This window comes from Rhincodon typus, chromosome 12 (genome assembly GCF_021869965.1).
Source record: "Rhincodon typus isolate 14 chromosome 12, sRhiTyp1.1, whole genome shotgun sequence".
Taxonomy (NCBI): domain Eukaryota; kingdom Metazoa; phylum Chordata; class Chondrichthyes; order Orectolobiformes; family Rhincodontidae; genus Rhincodon; species Rhincodon typus.
The window spans coordinates 30,188,700-30,209,825 of NC_063343.1; the positions used below are offsets into that span (position 1 = coordinate 30,188,700).

At 39.9% G+C, this 21,126-nt stretch overlaps 1 protein-coding gene across 1 annotated transcript in view; it reads left to right on the plus strand.

The window, feature by feature from the left end:
- The window catches only part of cdhr2 (cadherin related family member 2), a 93,661-nt gene extending 73,013 nt beyond the window's left edge, over positions 1-20,648 (plus strand). The window contains exons 26-32 of the mRNA XM_048603790.1: positions 1,891-1,951; positions 7,302-7,423; positions 11,110-11,223; positions 14,013-14,090; positions 15,360-15,433; positions 18,804-18,835; positions 19,565-20,648. Of these exons, the coding sequence (XP_048459747.1) occupies positions 1,891-1,951; positions 7,302-7,423; positions 11,110-11,223; positions 14,013-14,090; positions 15,360-15,433; positions 18,804-18,835; positions 19,565-19,717 (634 nt within the window). The 3' untranslated portion in view covers positions 19,718-20,648. The remainder of the gene's footprint in view (positions 1-1,890; positions 1,952-7,301; positions 7,424-11,109; positions 11,224-14,012; positions 14,091-15,359; positions 15,434-18,803; positions 18,836-19,564) is intronic.
- Positions 20,649-21,126: the final 478 nt, after the last annotated feature.

A 21,126-nucleotide genomic window follows, 5' to 3' on the forward strand; every position in this document is an offset into this window, starting at 1 on the left:
TGTTGAGCTGTAGCCAAAGTAATTTTGCTGCCAAGCACTTGACAGTGGGGTGTGTCCTGTAAGGATCAGGTGTGGCTGGCTGAATTCTGGAGACAATGGTGAAAGATTCTGGATTCTCCTTTAAAAATTCTCAGATTGCAACAACTCCTGTACACACCCTCCACTTGAGTTGAGGAGATATTACAATGGGTTTGCAACCTGTGAACTTTGATGGTTTCAGAGAAAAAAGAGAGAGGATGAAGACTGTTGTCACAGGCAAGCTATCTCTCTGGCTGTTTGTGTCTAATCCAATAGCTTTACTGAAACTTCAAGCTGAGTCATATGACCTCTTTCTGAAAGTATTATTGACCCTTTGACTACAGGCAAGAGTTTGTGTTCCTTTTAATTCCACCACTTATTTCTTGTTTCAGCCAATTTCCTTTGTTTTGCAAAGTGTTGTTTCCAAAAAGTGTAAGATCTAGCTAAATGTTCAGTCATTGATATAATTCAGGTATCACATCTTTATGACACAATTTAAAGTCATTTTTCTGTCTCTGAGGGCAAAATCTGTCATGGGGCTGGATATTACATGCCCCTGCTGGCTCTTTTTGTGGTGAGGTTATGCAACATAAGATGGATATCCAGTACACAATCTTGCCATCCACCCTTGTGCTTAACCCTATAATATGGGGGCTCGGCACCAAAATTGGCAACATACCAACCATATGTAGATAAATAAATCTCATAAAAATCCTGTCTCCTTTGCAACAGCTTCCAGTTCTTCACATTTAGGCATCTAGTCTTGAAATGCCATGAAAGTATCACCAGCTCAGACTGCCTCAATAACTGCTCATATCTGAGTAGTACTCTGGCTGAAGAACTTCAGAGTTCTCATCAACAGTGGCTTGGCAGCTCAGTTGACAGAATTGGTTAAGACCTAAAGATCACCGCTGCACAATTGGATCTGTAGCAGCTGGTGAAGGAAACCAACTAGAGATTAAAAAAAAACCTGAACCCATTTGCACCAATCTAGCTGCCACGGATATACCTTTTTAATGGTACTATCAGTAAAAGTGACCACTGGAACTGAAGTCTCATTTTCACATTGACGATTCCATTATTTTGTTGCGTGGCATGAATGGGATAGATTTTGAACACAGATAGCAACTCAAGACTGGCCATCCAGTTGCTGTGGACCATCAGCAACAGCAGAATTGTACTGCAATTCATTTCTGCAACTTTGTGGCCCTCCATATCCCCCACTCTGCCATTAACAGCAGGCCAGGGGATCAACTTGATTCAGGAGGGTATGCCAGCACCAGGCATACCTAAAAATGAGCTGATCACCTGGTGAAGCTAAAAAGCAGGACTGAAACAGCAGAGGTAGCAAGTGATTGACAAGACTAAGCAATTCCATACCCAATGGATGAGATCTAAACTCCTGCAGTCAAGGAGTAACCTTTGAATGGCATTTCCTGGTTTGCAGTGTTTGAGATGCTATGCAGCTGAGGTTTGAATACTGCACCTATGGTGTCAATGCAGAAGGTCCCAGCAACAGCTAGCAATTCCACCTGTGTGACTGCAAGATTCAACAAGAAGATGCTGTTGAGCTCGGGTGCATAATTAAGAAGTTAGCAGCAGAAAATTACTTGAGAAAAAAACTCCCATGACCTACAGGTGGAAATCATCCATAAAATTCCCCAAAAATAACATTTAGCCAAAAAATGGGAAGAACCAACCCATTAACTGTTTCTCTGCACAGATGTTACCTGACTTGTGGAGCTTTTCCAGTACTTTTTGTTCTTAATTTTAGATTTCCTGTAACCACAGCATATTGCTTTTGTGCCATTTTGTATCATCCAGTTGAATTCCACATTTTGCTCATCCTGCCTATAATTTGCTCCTTTTCAGCAAACTTCAGCTTAACCCTGAGGCTGTTAAGAACCTGTTAGACCTTGGTCTTTTGAATATTGTAAGTACTGACATCTAATAAGGATGACCAGCTATTTCCTCTAGCAGATATTATGAAGACTAAAGGCATTGCTTTTGTTTTCACTCTAAACTCCATTCCTACTGATTCTACCCCGGCTACGTCTTTAGACTAAACCAATCTGTTTGTGACCTCGGTGCCGTATTTGTTTCTATGATGAGCTTTTGAACAGATATTCACACCTTTACTATGACTGCCTGTTTCCACCTCACCAACATCACTTGACTTTCTCCCTTTCCTAGGTCATCCGCTGCAAAAACTCTCATTCATGTCCTTGCTTCCATGTGACTTGCCTATTCCAACATACTCCTGTCTGGTCACTCACATTCAACCCCCTGTAAACCTGAGGTTATCCAAAACTCTGCTTCCCATGTCTTGCTTCACACCAACTTGCTTTCAACTCCCATGTTGTCTGAAATACATTTGTTGCCAGTCAATCAAAATCTTGATTTTAAAATTCTTAGTTTTATTTTCAAATTCTTCAGTGATCTCTCTCTTCCCTATCTCTGTGAGCTCCTACACTTTTGCCAACTTCTGAGACATCCACGTTCCTCTCTTTCTGATCTCTTAGCCATCCTTGACTTAATTGCTTCGCTATTAGTGGCCAAGCCTTTGGTTGCATAAGCCCTAAGGTAAGGAATTCCTCCTCTATATCTCTCTGCCTTTCTACATTAAAACCATAAGATATAGGACAAGAATTAGGCCATTTGGTCCATCAAGTCTGCTCTGCCATTTGATTATAGCAGATATGTTTCTCAAGCCCATTCTCCTGTCTTCTCCTCATTAGCTTTTATTCCTTAATAATCAAGAACATATCTATCTCTCAATTGCATTCAATGGCGCGGTCTCCACAGCCTTCTGTAGCACTGAGTTCCACAGATTCATCAACTTCTGGCTGAAGAAATTCATCCCCATCTCAGTTCTAAAGGGTTATACCTTCATTCTAAGGTTGTGTCCTCGTCACCTGGTATCTCTTACTAGTGGAAATATCCTCTACATGCCCATGCTACCTTGGCCTGTCAGTATTATGTAACTTTCAATGAGATCCCCCTCATTCTTCTAAACTCCGTCAGGTACAAACCCAGAGTCCTCAAACGCTCCTCATATGACATGCACTCTATCCCCAGGATCATTCTTGTTAACCTCCTCTGCACATGCTCCAATGCTAGCACATAAATAGATAAGGGGCCCAGAACTGCTCACAATATTCCAAATGTGGTCAGACAGAGCCTGATGCAGCCTCAGCAGTACATTCCTGCTCTTGTAATCTAGCCCTCTTGAAATGAAAGGTAACATTGCATTTGCCTTTCTAACTGCCAAATGAACCTGCATGTTAACCTAAAGGGAATCTAGGACTCCAAAGTTCCTTTGTGCTTCAGATTTCTGAAGATTTTCCCCATTTAGTAAATAGTCAATGCTTCAATTCTTCCTCCAAATTGCATAACCTCAGAATTTTTCATATTGTATTCCATCTGCCATTTCTTTTCCCATGCTCTTAGACTGTCCAGGTCCTCTTACAACCTCCACATCTCTTCAACACCACCTGTCCCAACACCTATCTTTGTATCATCTGCAAATCTAGGAACAATGCCCTTAGTTCCTTCATCCAAATAATTATCATATAATGTGAATAGTTATGGTCCCAACACTGACCTCTGGGGAATTCTACTAGTCACTAGCTTCCATCCTGAAAAAGACCCCTTTATCCCCACTCTCTGTTTTCTGCACTCAGCCAATCCTCTATCCATGCCAGTACCTTGCCCCTTACACCATGGCCTCTTATCTTAATTAGCAGCCTCCTATGCAGCATCTCGTCAAGTGCCTTTGGAAATCCAAATAGATCATGCCCACTGGCTGTCCTTGGTCTAATTTACTTATTAGCACATCAAAGACATCCTTTGATGAAGCTTTGCTGACTCAGCCCTATTTTACCACCAAGTACATGCAATCATGTGGTGGCACAGTGGTTAGCACTGCTGCCTCACAATGCCAGGGACCCGGGTTTGATTCCACCCTTAGGTGACTGTCTGTGGAGTTTGCACATTCTCCCTGTGTCTGCATGGGTTTCCACCGAGTGCTCCGGTTTCCTGCCACAGTCCAAAGATGTGCAGGTTAGGTGGATTGGCCATGCTAAATTGCCCGTAGTATCAAGGGCTGTGTAAGTTAGGTGAATTAGCCATGGGAAATGCAGGGTTATAGAGAAAAGGATAGGAGAATGGGTCTGGATGGGATGCTCTTCGGAGAGGTGGTGTGGACTTGTTGAGCCAATTAGCCTGTTTCCACACTGTAGGGATCCTATGATTCATCCTTAATAATGTACCCTTAATATCTTACCATTGATTGAGATCAGGCAACTGGCTTATAATTTCCCTCTGTTCTTAAATACAGGTGTAACATTGGCTATTTTCCAGTCCTCGGGAACCTCCCTGACTCCAATGATTCCTGAAAGATCATCACCAATGCCTTAACAATCTCCTAAGCTATCTCCTTCAGAACCCTGGGGTGTAGTCCATTTAGTCCAGGTGGTTTATCCACATTCAGACCTTTAAGCTTCCCTAGCACCTTTTCCTTAGTGATGGCCATTTTCTTTGTTCCCCATTACTACTTCTCCAGTCTCATTTTCCAGCAGTCCAATGTCCACTCTTGCCCCTTTCTTAACTTTTAGATATTTTAAAACTTCCTGCTACCTTCTTTTCTATTACTAACTAGTTTACTCTCATATTTAATCTTGCTCCCTTATTAATTTTTTTTAGTTGTCCCCTGCTAGTTTTTTAAAGGCATCCTAATCATCTGGCTTCTCACTAATCTTCACCACATTGTATACTTTTTCTTATGATTTTATGTTGTCCCTGACTTCCCTTATCAGTCATAGTTAACTTGTTCTCCCCTTAGTATGTTTCTTCTTCCTTGGGATGAATTTCTGTTGTGCTTCAAAAACTACCTCACAAACCCCTGCCATTGCTGCTCCACTGTCTTCCCTGTTAGGCTCCCCTTTCAATCAACTCTGTCCAGCTCCTCCATCGTATCTTTGTAGTCACCTTTACTCAATTGTAATATCATTGCATCTGATTCCAGCTTCTGTCTCTCAAACTGCAGGGTGAATTCTATCATATTATGGTCACTGCCCCTGGGTTTCCTTCATCATAAGCTCCCTAATCAATCTGCCTTATTATACATTACCAAATACAGATTTGCCTGTTATCTTGTGGAGTCGACCTAAGCTGCTCCAAAAACAAATCTCATAGACATTCCAGAAATTACTTTTATTGGGATCTGCTACCAACCTGATTTCCTAGTCCACCTGCATATTGAAGTGCCCCATGGTTATCGTAATACTGCCTTTCATACATGCCTTTCTTATCTCCTGATTTATTTTCTGCCCCATATCCTGACTACTGCTAGGAGGCCTATACACAACTCCCATCAGAGTTGTTATTCCTTTGCAGTTCCTCAACTCTACACACACAGATACTATATCTTCCAACTCTATATTTCTTCTTGCTATCAATCCAATTTCATTTATTACTAACTATTCTGCCCCTTCTGCCACCTGCCTGTCCTTTTGGTAGGACTTCTATCCTTGGCTATTTGGTTTCTAGCTCTGATCTCCTTGCAGTCACATCTGTGATGCCCACAACATTGTACCCATCAATTTCAATCTGCACTACAACCTCATTTACCTTGTTTTTTATACTGCCCATATTTAAGTACAACATCCTCAGTCCTGCGCTGACCACTCTCCTTCACAGCTGTTCCCTTAACTGCTGGAACAAAAACAAAGTTGCTGGAAAAGCTCAGCAGGTCTGGCAGCATCTGTGGAGGGGAAAACAGAGTTAACGTTTCGGGTCCGGTGACCCTTCCTCAGAACTGCTGTACTTGAAGTTAGATTCCTGACCCTTTCCATACTCTCTGTCATTTACTTGTTCTGGAAATCTTCATAGCCTCTCCTGAGCCCTCCCCACTTTAACTAATTTAAAGTCTTTGTGGCCTTGATTTACCACAATTTACACCGTCAATTTGTCTACCTTATTCCAAATGCTTTGTGCATTAAAACCTTTTAAATTTGTCCTATGATTGAATTTCCCTATATTTTCATGGTTTCTTGGTACAATATGACATTCACACATTTGCTCCCTTCCTTTCATTTTCTGGTAACAATCAACCCCATCACTAACCAATTTCTCCTTTACCTTTGCTTTTATATGTTTCCATGCAACTAAACATACTCCCAACTATTTAGTTTAAAGCCCTATCTACAGCCCTAGTTATGCGATTCGCCAGAACTCTGCCCAGCATGATTCAGGTGGAGTCCATTCCATCAGAACAGCTCCCTCCTTCCCCAGTATTGGTGCCAATGTCCCATGAATTCAAACCTGTTTCTCCTACACCAATCTTGGGACCACACATCTTTAATCACGTTGACCCTGAACTCGTGGCTGAGGTAGTAATCTGGAGATTATTACCATTTTGGTTCTGCTTTTTAATTTAACCTCTAGATGCTCATTTTCCCTCAGCAGAAGCTCTTTCTTATTGCTACCAATATCGATGCTACCTACATAGATAATGACAAGTGGAATTTTCCCTCCCACTCCAAGTTCCTCTGCAGCCAAGATGAGATATCCTGAACCTGGGCACTCTGATGATATTATCTCCGATTACAACTAAATTTTTCTTTTCTCCCCGCTTTTGAATGGCTCCCTGTACCCTAGTGTCTGGTCAGTTTACTCATCCTCCCTACAGCACCACCACTCCCCTCCCCCACCCCACCCCCCAACCAACCCCTGCTCCTGTTGTCAACTACACAAGGGGCAAGAATGTCAAACTTATCAGCCAAGCTCAGGGCTGAGGCTCCTTCAGCATTACCTTCTGGATCCCTCTACCTGCCTCACTCATAGTCACACATCCCTGTCCTGGACCACTGACCAAATTCGAGGTAGTTAATCTAAAGGGTGTAAAACACAGCATTCACGTAACTCTCACCCTCTCTAATATATTGCAGTGTTCGTCAACCCTGAGCTGAAGTTTCTCATGCAACCATCACTTGCCAGTTTTCCCTTTAATACTGTCAAAATCTACCTAAACCAATAACGTAATCTAAATGTGTATATGCAGCTAAGTGTTAATGTCCCTGTGAATTACCTGGGGACATTTTATTATGTCGTTGGTTAGTCCGTTGAAATCATTATTCAGATTTATCTCTGAACATCTCCATGTATTCTTCCATACTATTTAAATATACCATGTGATTCTTTTTTTTGGTTCATTGGATATAAATGCAATTAATTCTATTGTTAACATCATGTACCTGATTCCTAAATTTTGTGTCTTTCAGAAAGAAACAACTGAATCTAGTAATAATGAAAGATTATTTGTGGCAATTATCAGTGGGTTGGTGGGAGGTTTCGTTATTTTGTTAACCATCATGATAACTGCTCTGGTTTGCAGTCGAGAAAGGTAATTACACAAGCATCACATGGAACATTAATGAGAAACAACATCTGTATTCCTAAGAAAAGGCTTAATTTATGGGCTCAGCAATAGCGCTTTGAGTTTAGTGAATAAGTAGTTGAGCAGGTTTCAGAATGGATCCCTGGTTTTTGCAGACTAATGCCAGCTATAACGGAAGGAGTTTTACACTTAGCTCATTTATGCGTCTACAGGTGCACAGAAGTTCAAAACTTATGTTTACCCCTTGGCTCCATTAGCCGTGGTACTGGTCTCATTATAGGACAATTTCCAACCCAAATTGATAATGGGGGTTCTAAGACACAATTTGCATATTAAAAGGGATCTCATCTGAAACGTGGTCATGCTATGGCATCCAGTAAAAAATGTCATTGACCTCTTGATTAGCATTGAGAAGTAGTAAGGCTATTGTTATATGGCAGTCACAATACTACTAATGTCAAGCTATGAATGTTGGAGGTCTGTTTGCTCAGTTGCCTGGACAGCATTTTTGTGAGGCAAAGTGATGCCAACAGCACCAGTCTAATTCCCATTTCAGCTGAGGTTACCATGAAGGATTGTCCTTTGCTTGAGGTGTGGTGACCCTCAGGTTCAACCATCACCAATTGTCTCCGGTGAATATTGAGTACCAATTACGTGAAAAGTTTTTATATTTGAGCCTTTTGTGGGAGTTAGTGTATTGGTGGATATTGGAAATGCACTTGATATTTGTATTTTCAAAATGTTTTTCCAATGTGTCACACAAAAGACTACTACTGTCCCACAAAAAATGTAAATAAGTAAAGTGTGAAAATCTGTTTTGGTCTCTTCTTCCCACTAGGTTAGCCTGGCAAGAAAACCACAGTGGTTTCTCTGTGCAGGCTTTCGACAAAAATGATGTTATATTGCATTACTTCATCTGAGCCTAAATTGTTTTTGTGACCCTTTTGGCTAATCAGAAGAGGAAATTAAAATAAAAAGCTGTGGATCTTTTTGGAATATCACTGGGAGAGATCCTCAGATGATTTCAACTGCCTTCTCACATAATGAGCAGGGGCATGTACCACTAATATTTCTGTTCTTCGTATGCCTGGTTTCCGTATCACGATTTAGTAGTGTATAGTGTTCCGTACACATAGTGAAATGTAAAATTACATTGCCACTTTCACTGCACAATGCTGCTTTAAAAATGATCATTTAGGAAATGGTAGGTGATAACTTCCTGACTTCCAACTGTGAAAATATGCTTCCAGAATGCTATCTTCTGAATACATACAGGCTGACACAGGTGCAGTTTTGAAAGTGTCACTTTGTAATGATTAATCATTATTCATATACTAACACCCAAAAACACAGAACAATCTGTCAACAATAGTCAGAATTATGGGTTGGATGATCTGAAGGTATTCTGACTACAACAAATACATGTATCCGAGTAGGTCACAGAAAGAAGACTCAATTCAGATTCCAAAATTCTCCTGATTAGTCTTGGAATCCTGCACTCTGAGCTCCCTACATCTGGGCGACTGGACTATTGTCAGTAACAGTTGCTCCTTTAGGAAACAATTCTTTACAGAATAATTTCAATTCAAATCTATTTTATGGAAGGTATTTGGCCATTGCATTGAATCAAGTACATACAAGATGTTTAAAAAAACAGTTTTCATTTTATGTTTATTAAATTCTTGCTGGTGTACTTTTCCAAGTTCATTCATTGAACTCAGTATCTCACCCAAGTGACTATTCTTTGCATAAAATCTTAGAGTGCTTGCTTATAAGAGCATTACATTTCAGAAGCTTAATGAATCATTTATTGTTATGATCCATCCAGAGTGAAAATAACTTATGAGCCCTTTATTCAGCCATCTAATTAACCTCTGAAATATCCAGAGGCTTTTGCATGGAGAATGTGTACATGTGAGATAAATATACAACATTACATTTATTTACATTAAAAGACACTTACCAGTTATGGGCCCATTGTACTTTGATCTGTTTGGTATTATTTTTCTTATCTACGATCATATCTTTGTGTCATATGCAAATTTAAGGACAGTTCATTTTCAGCCAGGCGAATGATTAAAAATGGTGAAAAATGACTGCATTAAAAACGTTCCCTATAAGCCTGCACATTGTCAATTCCTGCAATAAATCACTATTTTAATAAGGCAGGCACAACTTTATTTAGTAGTCTTATATGTGACACTTTTGGAAAAATATTTTGTAAATAAAAATAAGCAATACAAATATCAAGTGGAATTCCAATATCTGCCAAGGTATTAACTCATTTGAAAAATTCAACCAGAATGGCATGATGAGGTCTACTTTTCCAGAAGGCATGCTGAGATCCGTTGATAATGACTACTTTGTCAAGGTGATTGTATGGTGCATCTCGAAAGAATGCTTTCTAGCAAATTACTTACAACTAAAATTAAATTAATTAATTTATAATTGCCTTGTTCTGACTTGTTCTGGCTGATATAAGCACATATACTTGTATGAGTACCTTGTTAATCCATGGAATTTACTTCAGAGTAGATGCCATACAGGTCACAGTCTGGGTATCATTGAGGAGTCTCCAGTGAATACCATCAGGGATGGCAACCTAATCTGTCTTATGGTCCTCTACTTCCAACTCGGACAGGATCTGCATCCGCTTTGAGACTTTCAATCTCAGCAACCTATATTGTAATATTGATAATTTAGCATCATGTCTCTAGTAAAGATGGTGCAAAATAGCCATTTAAATCCTCATAAGATCATAGGGATCAATTCAAATCTAACCTGAGCAATCCTTCAATAGCATAAAGGTTCTCTGATTCCTGAAAAATACCTTTAGGTTACTATCAAGATTTTGACTGTGCTCTTCTCCAGTGTATAGTTGGCAGTTATGATAGCAGTTTCCATTGCCTTCGACTGGGTTTGATACCCAACTTTGCATTTGTGCTTATCCAATTTGTCCTTGAATACAGAAATACACAGAACAGAAGGAGGCTATTTAGCTCAGCTTGCCTGTGCCAAATATGACCTTTTTTTTATCTGAAGAAGGGTCCCGACCCAAAGCATCAACTTTCCTGCTCCTCTGATGCTGCCTGACCTGCTGTGTTCCTCTAGCTCCACACTATGTTATCTGTGACTCCAACATTGGCAGTTCTCACTACCTCTGACCTGTTAACCAGTTTTGTATTACCAAGTGCTCTTTTAATACAGAAACGTATGTGATCTCTTTCCTCATAAAGTTGTTATGAGGGCATTCCATTTTTCATTGTGTTGCTGCTACCCCTGTTTAGTTGGATTATGCAATCAATTTTGTTTAATGTTTTAAAAAATTTATATTAGTGTTATGACTTTTTTACTTCCACTATTTTGTATCAATAGGGTTGCTCTCAGTCACTTTCACTCAATATTCAAGTGCTACAATTTTTCCAGTATACTCTTGCAGTTCAAAACCACCCTCCTGCCTCCTTTCAGCCTCACTTCTAGGACTTAAATATTCCCCTCATCCCTGAGTGACCAAAACTGATCGTGATTATAGATCTGTTAACATTGCTTAAGATCTCGTTTTATACTGTTCCTTGTCATGTCATTGTATCTTTCACTCATGGAAGACAGACGTTGAAATATTAATAATATACATGTGATCTCTTCTCTGCTACTCACATAAAAACTATGCTGTCTGAATATTCACTTTACAGTTACAAACGAAAGATAAGATCAATAACTGCGATGAACACAGCTAAAACAATTACAGGGAGTGCACTGCAGAATGGGCTTGTTGTTCCTGGTACAAACAAATATGCTTTGGAAGGGTGAGTAAAGAAAAACTTCAATAAAAATAGCTTTCACAAAGAAAAGAGGAAAATTTATATTTTATCCATAGTTCAGAAGTCACCTCTTTTTAAATAACTTACACATTTTGAATGCTGCATTTTCTGAGAGTGTACAAGTATTTGCAAGAGTAATTGTGTATGTTACTTTTATCTAATATTCTCCCTTTTTGTTCCTTCAGGACTAAATACTTGGTGGTGTTGATAGCTCAAACTCTATATCTGACCCAAATTTCTAGTTACTACTGTTAAGCAACAGGGTAATGGAGAAGTTGGTGGCTAGTGGTAAAGTCATTGGTTTGGTAATCCAAATCACCAACCCAATGCTTGGGGGCATCGTTTCAAATATACACACACTAGCTGGTAGAATTTCAAGCTTCTTAATAAAGTTGGAAATGTAAAAGCTAGTATTGGTGATTGTCATAAAAATCCATCTGGTTCACTAATGTCCTTTAGGGAGGGAATCTGCCATCATACCCTATCTCCTGCATGTGTGACTCCAGATTTGGCAAGTAAATCATCTAAAAAGCCATTCATTCCATCACTTTGCCAGTGATGCCCACACCACAAAAAAGCATACACATGTATTCATGTCAGGATTAGAGAGGAAGGTATTGAGGTAGATTTTACAATCAAGCATATATAATGATCATTGTATTATGCAACACCTAATTTTGCAGCATTTGCCTAATTTTCAAAGTGTGAGTGAAATCCCTATCCAGACCAAACTAAAAGTCACTTTATAAAAGTGCAATATTTATACTTGTATTGAGCTGTAAAGAGTTGGGACCTAATTGTTGTTATATGTAAGTGTTCCTGGGGCCACAGAATTTCTGCATGAGAATCAAGTGATGTGTAACAGGAACAGCTTACACCCAATCTTTTCAACAAATCCCCATAGCAAGTATGAAATAAAAAGAGCTTTCATCATTGCAAGCTTCAATTGTGATTATTTGAATTCTAAGTGAACTAAAAACAACAAGAGCTTGCAGTTAAAGGGATATAGCATTTGAATGATTGTGCATGATATGGGATAAAGATTGGACAAGAACAAGACAGGCTACAAGACTCTCATTATCCAATTACCTGTCAGTATTCATTAGAGATTAGGGTTATAAATAAATATTGACTTGCTTTATTTGTCTAAATTCACATGTCATATTTCATCAGTGTTTAATACAGTGTGTAAATGCCAGATGCTTGATCATGCTTTATGACATAAAGGCAATAATTTCAAACTGGATGTTGGTATTTTGTGTTAAAATGAATTATGCAATATGAACAACTCTGTAACACTTCATCAGTCATGCAAACAAATGAAAAGAATTTCATTGTGTTACCCAGTTTATTGAAAATGTAGATGTGAGTTAAAGTCGAGAAAACTGCTTTACATTTACCATTAGAAATTTTGTAAATATTCTTTAATATTTAAACTTTAACATTTAATCCCAGGAAAATTAAGAACAGGATAAAGCCTTTCAGATCCTTGACAGTTTGCTGTTTAATTAGCTTATGGCTAAACTCGCATTTCCTGCATCTGTTCCATATTCCTTAACAACCTTACTTAACAAAAATCTATTGATATCAGTCCTGAAAGCTCCAATTGTCTCATCATCAATGATCCCTTGGGAGGGAGGGTTCCAAATTTCTGCTTCAAGTTTATCCTGATACAGTTTGTCAATGGTTTATCACTAAACTTGAGATGTCATTTTACAGAGAAACATAGAAACTAGGAGTAGGGGTAGTCCATTCAGCTCTTCAGGTCTGATTCGCCATTCAAGATGATCATTGCTGATCCTTTATCTCAATGCCACATTCCCACTTTTTCTCCACACCCCATGATGCCTTTAATGTCTAATAATGTATTAAGATCTTTCTTGAATATTCTCAGTGACCCGACCTCCACAGCCCTCTGTGGCAGAGAGTTCCTTAGGTTGACAACCTTATGAGTTATTATGAGAAATGTTTCCTTATCTCAGTCCTAAATGGCCTACCCCATATTCTGAGACTGTGACTTTTGATTCTAGTGACACCAACCAGAGGGAAAATCCTTCATGCATCTAGCCTGTCTAGCCATGTTAAAATTTTGTATGCTTCAATCAGATCCTCTCTCATTCTTCTAAACTTGAGTGAATACAGCCCAAGTCAAACTAATATCTCCTCATACAACAGTCCTGCCATCTTTGGTATCAGCCTAGTGAACCTTTGCTAGACTGTCTCTATGGCAGGTATATCCTCTCTTCCGTAGGGAGACCAAAACTGTGAGTAATTATTCCAGGTATGGTCTCACCAAGGTCCTGTATAACTGCATAAAGACCTCATTGCTTCCGAACTCAAATCAAATTGTGCTTGATTCCGTCATGAGAAGAAATAGATTCTCTGTAATTACCCAATGAAATTGTTTTAACATCTTAATGTCCTAAAATCAAAGGAATACAATTCAGTTTTTGCAACCTTCCCTCATAACATAATTCTAAAATCCAGTGACAATATAGTGAATCTATGCTGCATCAGTTTCATGTCAGCTTATTGGCCAAGGAATTCAATGCCCAAGTCTTCAAACGAGTCCTCAAACTAAAAGGAATAAGTATCACAATTTTAATAAAGCTGCTGTGAGCAATTTTGCCAACAGAAGGAATTTGTGGCGGAGGAGGTGCAGTAATGTATTTGTTGATGTTTAATGGCAAAATAAAAATCTGGAAGAAATGAAGCAAATAGACTCAATTTTGTATTGCAATTCTATGCATTATTTTTTGTTCTCATTTTTCTAGTGCTAATCCAGTGTGGAATACTATTATTGACACCGCCACAGACCTTGTTTTTGAAAATAATAATTCAGACCGTGCAAGGTAAAATAGAAAATCACAGCTTTTACAATTTTTACGAAACTAAAAAGAAAACTAAACATTTAGCTGTTACTTAGCCAGGAACTAGGACATGGGCAGCATAGTTTTGAATGTGTTCAAGTTTAAGAAGGTAGAACATGCGAGGCTGGCTAACTGTGCATTGGAGAAACAAAAACAGAAATTGCTGGAAAAGTTCAGCAGGTCTGGCAACATGTGTGAAGAAAAAATCAGAGTTATGTTCTGAGTTCTGAGGATGGGTCACCAGACCTGAAACATTAACTCTGATTTTTTCTTCACAGATGCTGCCAGACCTGCTGAGCTTTTCCAGCAACTTCTGTTTTTCTTCCTGATTTACAGCATCCACAGTTCTTTTGGTTTTTGTGCATTGGAGTAGTCCAGTCTAGGTGTAACAAAAGCATTCATCAGCAGACCATGAGTTGAAAGAGGAGCAGAATGGTATGATGTTATGGACATGGATATGGACAGTCTTAGGCTTTGCTTCAATAGGTTTCTCCAACTTAATGAACCTTTTCTGCCCCACTCTACCCCCCCATCCACCGTTGTCATGTAACTTGACACTGGACTAGCCTTTGGGCTTCCTGATGATGGCAGGTTAATGTGAAATGCACCCTCCATAAGATGAAGTTCACTCTATAGCCCATGTCCTCAATCATACCAAATTCTATCCACCTAATTTTATTTTGCCATCTGAAGCTTGCAGTGATACAGTCATAAGGCACTGTCCTCAAAACGGACCAGGCATTCCGTTAAAATCAACCCACAATATACAAATGATTCCCAGAGGAGTAGAACAGTCTTTCATTTTTTCGATGCAATGCTTTATTATACAGTTATGCAGTTAAGGAGTAAAAAGGAGATTTCTTGACTCTCTTAGGATGTATAATTCTTTATCACAGTACAGTTTCATTGAACACATTCTGCAGCTTAAGATAACAATTATATGCAAATTATTGTGCAAATCTACATTTTAATACAATAAGAATTTGCGCCATGTGTCTCTGGATTTTGGATCTATATTTTATTTTCTAACATTACAGGCTGTTCCAATACCAATATCTTTGGTATTAATTTTTAGCATGTTTTTATTTGAAACAAACTGAACAAGCTGCTGAATTTAATAAGAAGTGTACATTGGAAGGAAAGCTGTGTTAATTCTTAATGCTTCAAAATTATGAACAGTCCTGTGAGATCTTGAGAGACAAGATTACCTTTTCAACTATTCAGTAAGACTGAATGTTATGTTTCCTGTAGTATTAATTCTTTGGATGAGAATATGGTCAATGCAGTGGAAGATACACATGCCAAGAAACCAAACATGTTAGAGGTAAGTTAACTATAACATCAATGCTCAAAAAGTGTTATACAAATATGTGCATGTTTGTTGTATGGAAGAGAAAAATTAAAAAATGGAAAATGAAAAAAGTGCAGATGGCCTTAAAGCCTTCCGCTACTTCCTCCACCGCAGACCCAACCGGTCCCCCTCCACCGACACCCTCATCCACTTAACAAAACTTGTCCTTATCCTTAATAACTTTTCCTTTAATTCCTCCCACTTCCTACAGACTAAGGGGGTGGCCATGGGCACCCTCATGGACCCAAGCTATGCCTGCCTCTTTGTAGGATACGCGGTACAGTCCCTTTTCCGCTGTTACACTGGCACTAATCCTCACCTCTTCCTCCACTACATTGATGGCTGTATCAGCACTGCCTCGTGCTCCCATGAGTTCATCAACCTTACTAACACCTTTCACCCCAACCTCAAATTCACCTGGACTATCTCTGATACCCCCCTCTCCTTCGTGGACCTCTCAGTCTCCATCTCTGATGACTTCATCGAAACCGACATCTATTTCAAGCCCCCCGACTCCCACAGCTACCTAGACTACACCACATCTCACCCACCCTCCTGCAAGAATGAAATTCCCTACTCCTAATTCCTTCGTCTCCACCGCGTCTGATCCCGAGATGGGGCGTTCCTCTCTCGCATATCCCAGATATCCTCTTATTTCAAGGATCGTACGTTACCCCCTCCGGTGATTGAAAATGGCCTCAACCGCATCTCACATGTTTCCTGCACTTCTGCCCTCACATCCCCTCCCCCCAACAAAAATAAAGACAGAATCCCCCTTGCCCTCACATATCACCCCACCAACCTCCGCATCCAACGTGATATTCTCCATCACTTCTGCCACCTATAATCCGATCCCACAACCAAAGAGATATTTCCCTCGCCACCCCTATCTGCCTTTCGTAGGGACCTCTCTCTCCGCGACTCTCTTGTCTGCTCCACAATCCCCACTAACCCCACCACACCAGGTAGTTTTCCCCGCAACAGCAGGAAGTGCTACACCTGCCCCTACACCTCCCCCCTCATCTCCATCCAAGGCACAAAACAAACCTTCTACATTAGACAGGGGTTCACCTGCACATCCTTCAACTTGGTCTACTACATCTGCTGCTCCCGATGTGGCCTCCTCTACATCGGTGAGACCAAGCGTAGACTTGGAAACAATTTTGTACAGCATCTGCGCTCTGCACGTGACAAATGACAACATTTTCCAGTCGCCAACCATTTTAACTTCCCCTCCCACTCTCTGGATGACATGTCCATCCTGGGCATCCTCCAGTGTCACAATGGCGCCACCTGCAAACTGGAGGAGCAACACCTCATATTCCGCCTTGGGAGCCTACAGCCCAATGGCCTAAACATGGAATTCACCAGTTTTAAAATCTCCCCACCCCTGGCCTCATCCTATGTCCAACCCTCCCTCTCTTTTCCAACTCCTTGACCTGATGATCTTGCCTTATCTTTGTCTGTTATACCCCTTAGGTGCCATTTTAAAGGTTTCCTGTGATTAATTCTGCTTCACAGAGATGACAATCTTCAATCTGCAATGACCAATGACATAATCAAGGTTGCTTGTGACCAGGTTTTTCTTCCTCCTCATGGTTGGAAATTGCATGCATTTCACATGCACAATTACATTCACATGTTCGATTGCAGATGTCTTCAACATATACTATGCAAATGCCTGATAGATGTAATTGCTCCTTGAAGGGTCTTATGTTGTTCAGAAGTGAAGTTCAGGTTTTGAGATAGAAACAAAAGCACTGACTCTGCCCATTCCAGATTTGGTTGCAGCCTTCTTCCAGTTGTAGTTGGCATTTAGGAGCTGATTAAACATGGAAGGCAATGCAGGTCATATTTAGCACAGTGAGTCTCAGGTTCAGTCTGATAATCAAGGACCCTCCCTGAGCCTCCATGTCCCTTTCTTCCTGATAGTCCCTGGACAGTCCATCACTACCGATCCAGTAAATGTTCCCATATACCATCTTTCAGCTCTCATCATTACCATCTGAGCCCTGCCCTTACAGTTTAGTCATACACATAAAGTGCTGCACAGTCACCCTGTTGAAGCCTTGGTGGTTGTGACCGGCAAAAACCAGGCGCCCACAGTATTTTATGTCCTTCCCTTCGCTATCATCTCCTCCCCATTCTATATGGAATTTCTCTCTTCCATCACCCTTGTGTCTATGCATCCAGATTTGCTGATGTCAATTCTTAGCATTGAGTTCTCACACTTCTCAACCAAGCAGTATCCCCTGATAACTTTCAGGCTCACCATGGCTTGACTGACTTTGATGGACATCCCTGACTGATAACTGACCAGAGCCCTGACTGATCTCTGTGGAGCTCCCCTGAATGACTTCCTGAGAATTCCCTGATTGTTTGTACTTGTTCAGCAAGAGTGACTGTGGTGCACTTCTCAGACTGTAGAGGGATGAACCTCCTGACCCTGATCATCCAAAGTAGCTGACTGTGTTCATGTCCCTTGACAGAGATTGGATGATACCCTTGACAATAAACTATGACCCCCTGACTGACAGCAGCCTCATTTGATTTGACTGAGGACTACTCCTCTGAGACTTTGAGACATGGCCATTTGGTTAATATACATGCAGTGGGCTGCTGGTGCATGCGAAAGCTGTGAGACTGACATAGCATGTTACTGTACAGCAACAACTCAATCCTCTTGTCTAATGACTGTTGACAGACATGACAAGCTGCCTATGCTAAGCAGCATGCCCAGATAAGGGGGCAAAGCAAGGTAGGGATGCTGTGAGCAGGCACAAATGAATGAGAACAAAGAAAGCACATGAGCAGACCAGAAATTCAGCTTATTTTAATCCTTGAGGTGGGTACCTGTCCCTGTACCCAGTGTCCTTGTAGCCATATTCCAATGAAAGGTGTTGGTGTGCTTCAAAGGGCAACATTGAATTGCAGAACCATACTGTAAGTGGATTGGAGATGTGCCATGATGAAATGAGAGGTTAATGTGTATTTGATACTGATGTCCGTGAATATGATCGATGGTGTTCACAGCCCGTGGAATGTACCCTGAGATGTTGGTGCCTGCTGTCCAAATGGGGGTCCAGAGGAGCAAGTGGCAAACTGGAATAATCAGGCAATGGCTTTGACTTTCACGTTGGGAATTGTCACCATCTATTTCCTATCTGGCAGTGGGACACTGGACATTGTATATTAATGAGGCGAGATTCGGTACTAAACTTGTTCCACTGTTAAACACTTAGTTGGAAGTGGGACTTTTGCTCTAAATGTTGAGAAGCTTCTCATTAGCCTAATGAAAGGTAATACAGTTAGTCCGAGGAATCTTACTTTCCTGACTTACAGGTGGCCCACTGTAACTGTGGAGGCTGATCATGAGGTGTCTGGACAGAGGAGATGTGGAGAAGCTATTCCCACACATGGAAGTATTCAAGACCAAGAGGGCACAGATATAAAGTAATTGTTAAACGAAGCAAAAGAAGAAAAACATTTTCACACAACAAATTATTGGAGTCTGAAATGCATTACCTGAGAGAGTGGTGGAAGCAGGTTCGATTGAAACATTCAAGGGGATTGAGCTGTTATCTAAAAAAGGGAGAATGTGCAGTGTTATGGGGACAAGGTGGGAAGATGACACTAAGTGGATTGCTTTGTCATAGAGATGGGCTGAATAGCCATACCTGAAGTTGTAAAGATTCTGTAATGCCAGTTGAAATGAGGTCTGCTAGGTTTCAAAAGTGTGCACCAAGTCCCACTGGAGGCATCCGGGTAAGATAAGTAGCCAAGACCAGAAAGAACATGAATGGCTTTAAAAATATTTTGGAGTGCTACCCATAACCCCCCAGCCCACTTTCTGAAGGCAACATGACATGAATAATTCAAGTGGCCTTGCTTAGTATACCATGCATACTGTGAACAATTGAAAAAGATGAGTTACATAGCAAAAAAAACTGTGACAAAGATACAGCATATTACACAAAGGCTAATAATTAATAAAATGGATGGAGCATTGAAGATTTTTCTTTTAGCCAGCTAACAAAATCGTAAAGATTGCATCTTTTTCGCTAGCTTCTTGGTTTAAATATGTACATTTTCTTTCTTGCATAAGATGACTGAGAAAACAGTTGACAGTTATTTGACTGACGCAAAGGCCAAACCTCTCAGAGCTGCACTGGTTGACCATGACAACAATAAAGAAAACGCATCAGGGGCAACTGGAAATGGATTTCACATTTCTCAAATGAACAACATTGATATCTGAGCATTACATCAGATGCCTTTGACTATTCTAAATTTCTAAGTTTAAAAATCTGCATTTAAAATCTTTAATGTAAGCAAAATGGAATCTGTTAATAATATTTAGCTTGTGTCTTTTTTGCCTGGTAACCACTTTCTCAACATAAGGTGCTCATGTGAAGATTTATTTGCGTTTGATTTTGTTTGCTGGCCATCATATTTTAAAACGAATGTAGCATGTTTTAACATCATATTTTATTTAACACTGTTTATTACCCAATTGACAGCAATGATGAAAACTGTGCATTGTTTAGGTATGAAAGGAACAATGTTCCATACATGAGATCTGTTAACAGTAACATGGCCAGTAATGGAATGATGCTAATGGTATTCTGGAAAATTAAATGCCTCTAAAAAAATCTTAATCATCCATCCATTTCCTAGTTAGAAAGATCCTTCAAAGAATTTTCCTGCAGTGTATTCTATTTAACCATCTATCTGGTATATATATATTTATCAAAGAGCTAAATTGATTTAATAAGGATATATTTATGGAAACATATAAATTTACAAAATGTTCAATGTTTTAATGTCCTTTTTGCATCAGTGCAGGTTGATTTGAATGAAAAGTGGTAACCTCAAAGAAAAGCAATGAGAAAAATTGAATAATTACTTGAGGCGTTAGAAGTTATGTGGAACTTGCTAATTGCTGAATAAGGGTTACCTGGTAAGAGGAATAAGAGATGGGCTGAAGTGTGGGTAAGTTGGTACATTTGTCCTTCAGAAAAAATTATACTTTGGTAAAGAGGGAGCTAACATGACAGGGGAACAGTTTCTTGGCATTGAGAAATACTTATTCTCATTTGTAGCTATTACGAGGGGACATAGTTTTAAAGTGAGTGGAGGTAGATACAGGGGAGACGTCAGAGGTAGGTTCTTTACTCAGAGAGTGGTCGGGGCGTGGAATGTATTGCCGGAGAGGGTAGTGGAGTTGGCCTCATTAGGGACATTTAAGCGGCTATTAGGTAGACATATGGATGATAGCATAAGGTAGCTTTGGAGGTTAGGTAGACCTTAAGATTAGGGTAAAAGTTTGGCACAACATCGTGGGCTGAAGGGCCTGTACTGTGCTGTACTGTTCTATGTTCTATGTTCATTACTATGTTTGCACATTATTTCATTGATACCGAAACCAACTCAAAAATGGTAGATAAGCAGAATATTTGAAATGATAGGACATCAACACTATATCATTAGGAAGGTTGTGTAAACTGACAATTGAATCTGAAATGAAAAGGAATCCAGCAGACAGCCAAGAAACTGATCTGAGAGATTTGAAAACCTATTATTTCTACAGAAGAGCAAAAATTTCAAGTTGTTTTGCTAAAAGAAATCAGTTGGAACATATTTGCAAGTAGTTTTAGTTGTGAAGCT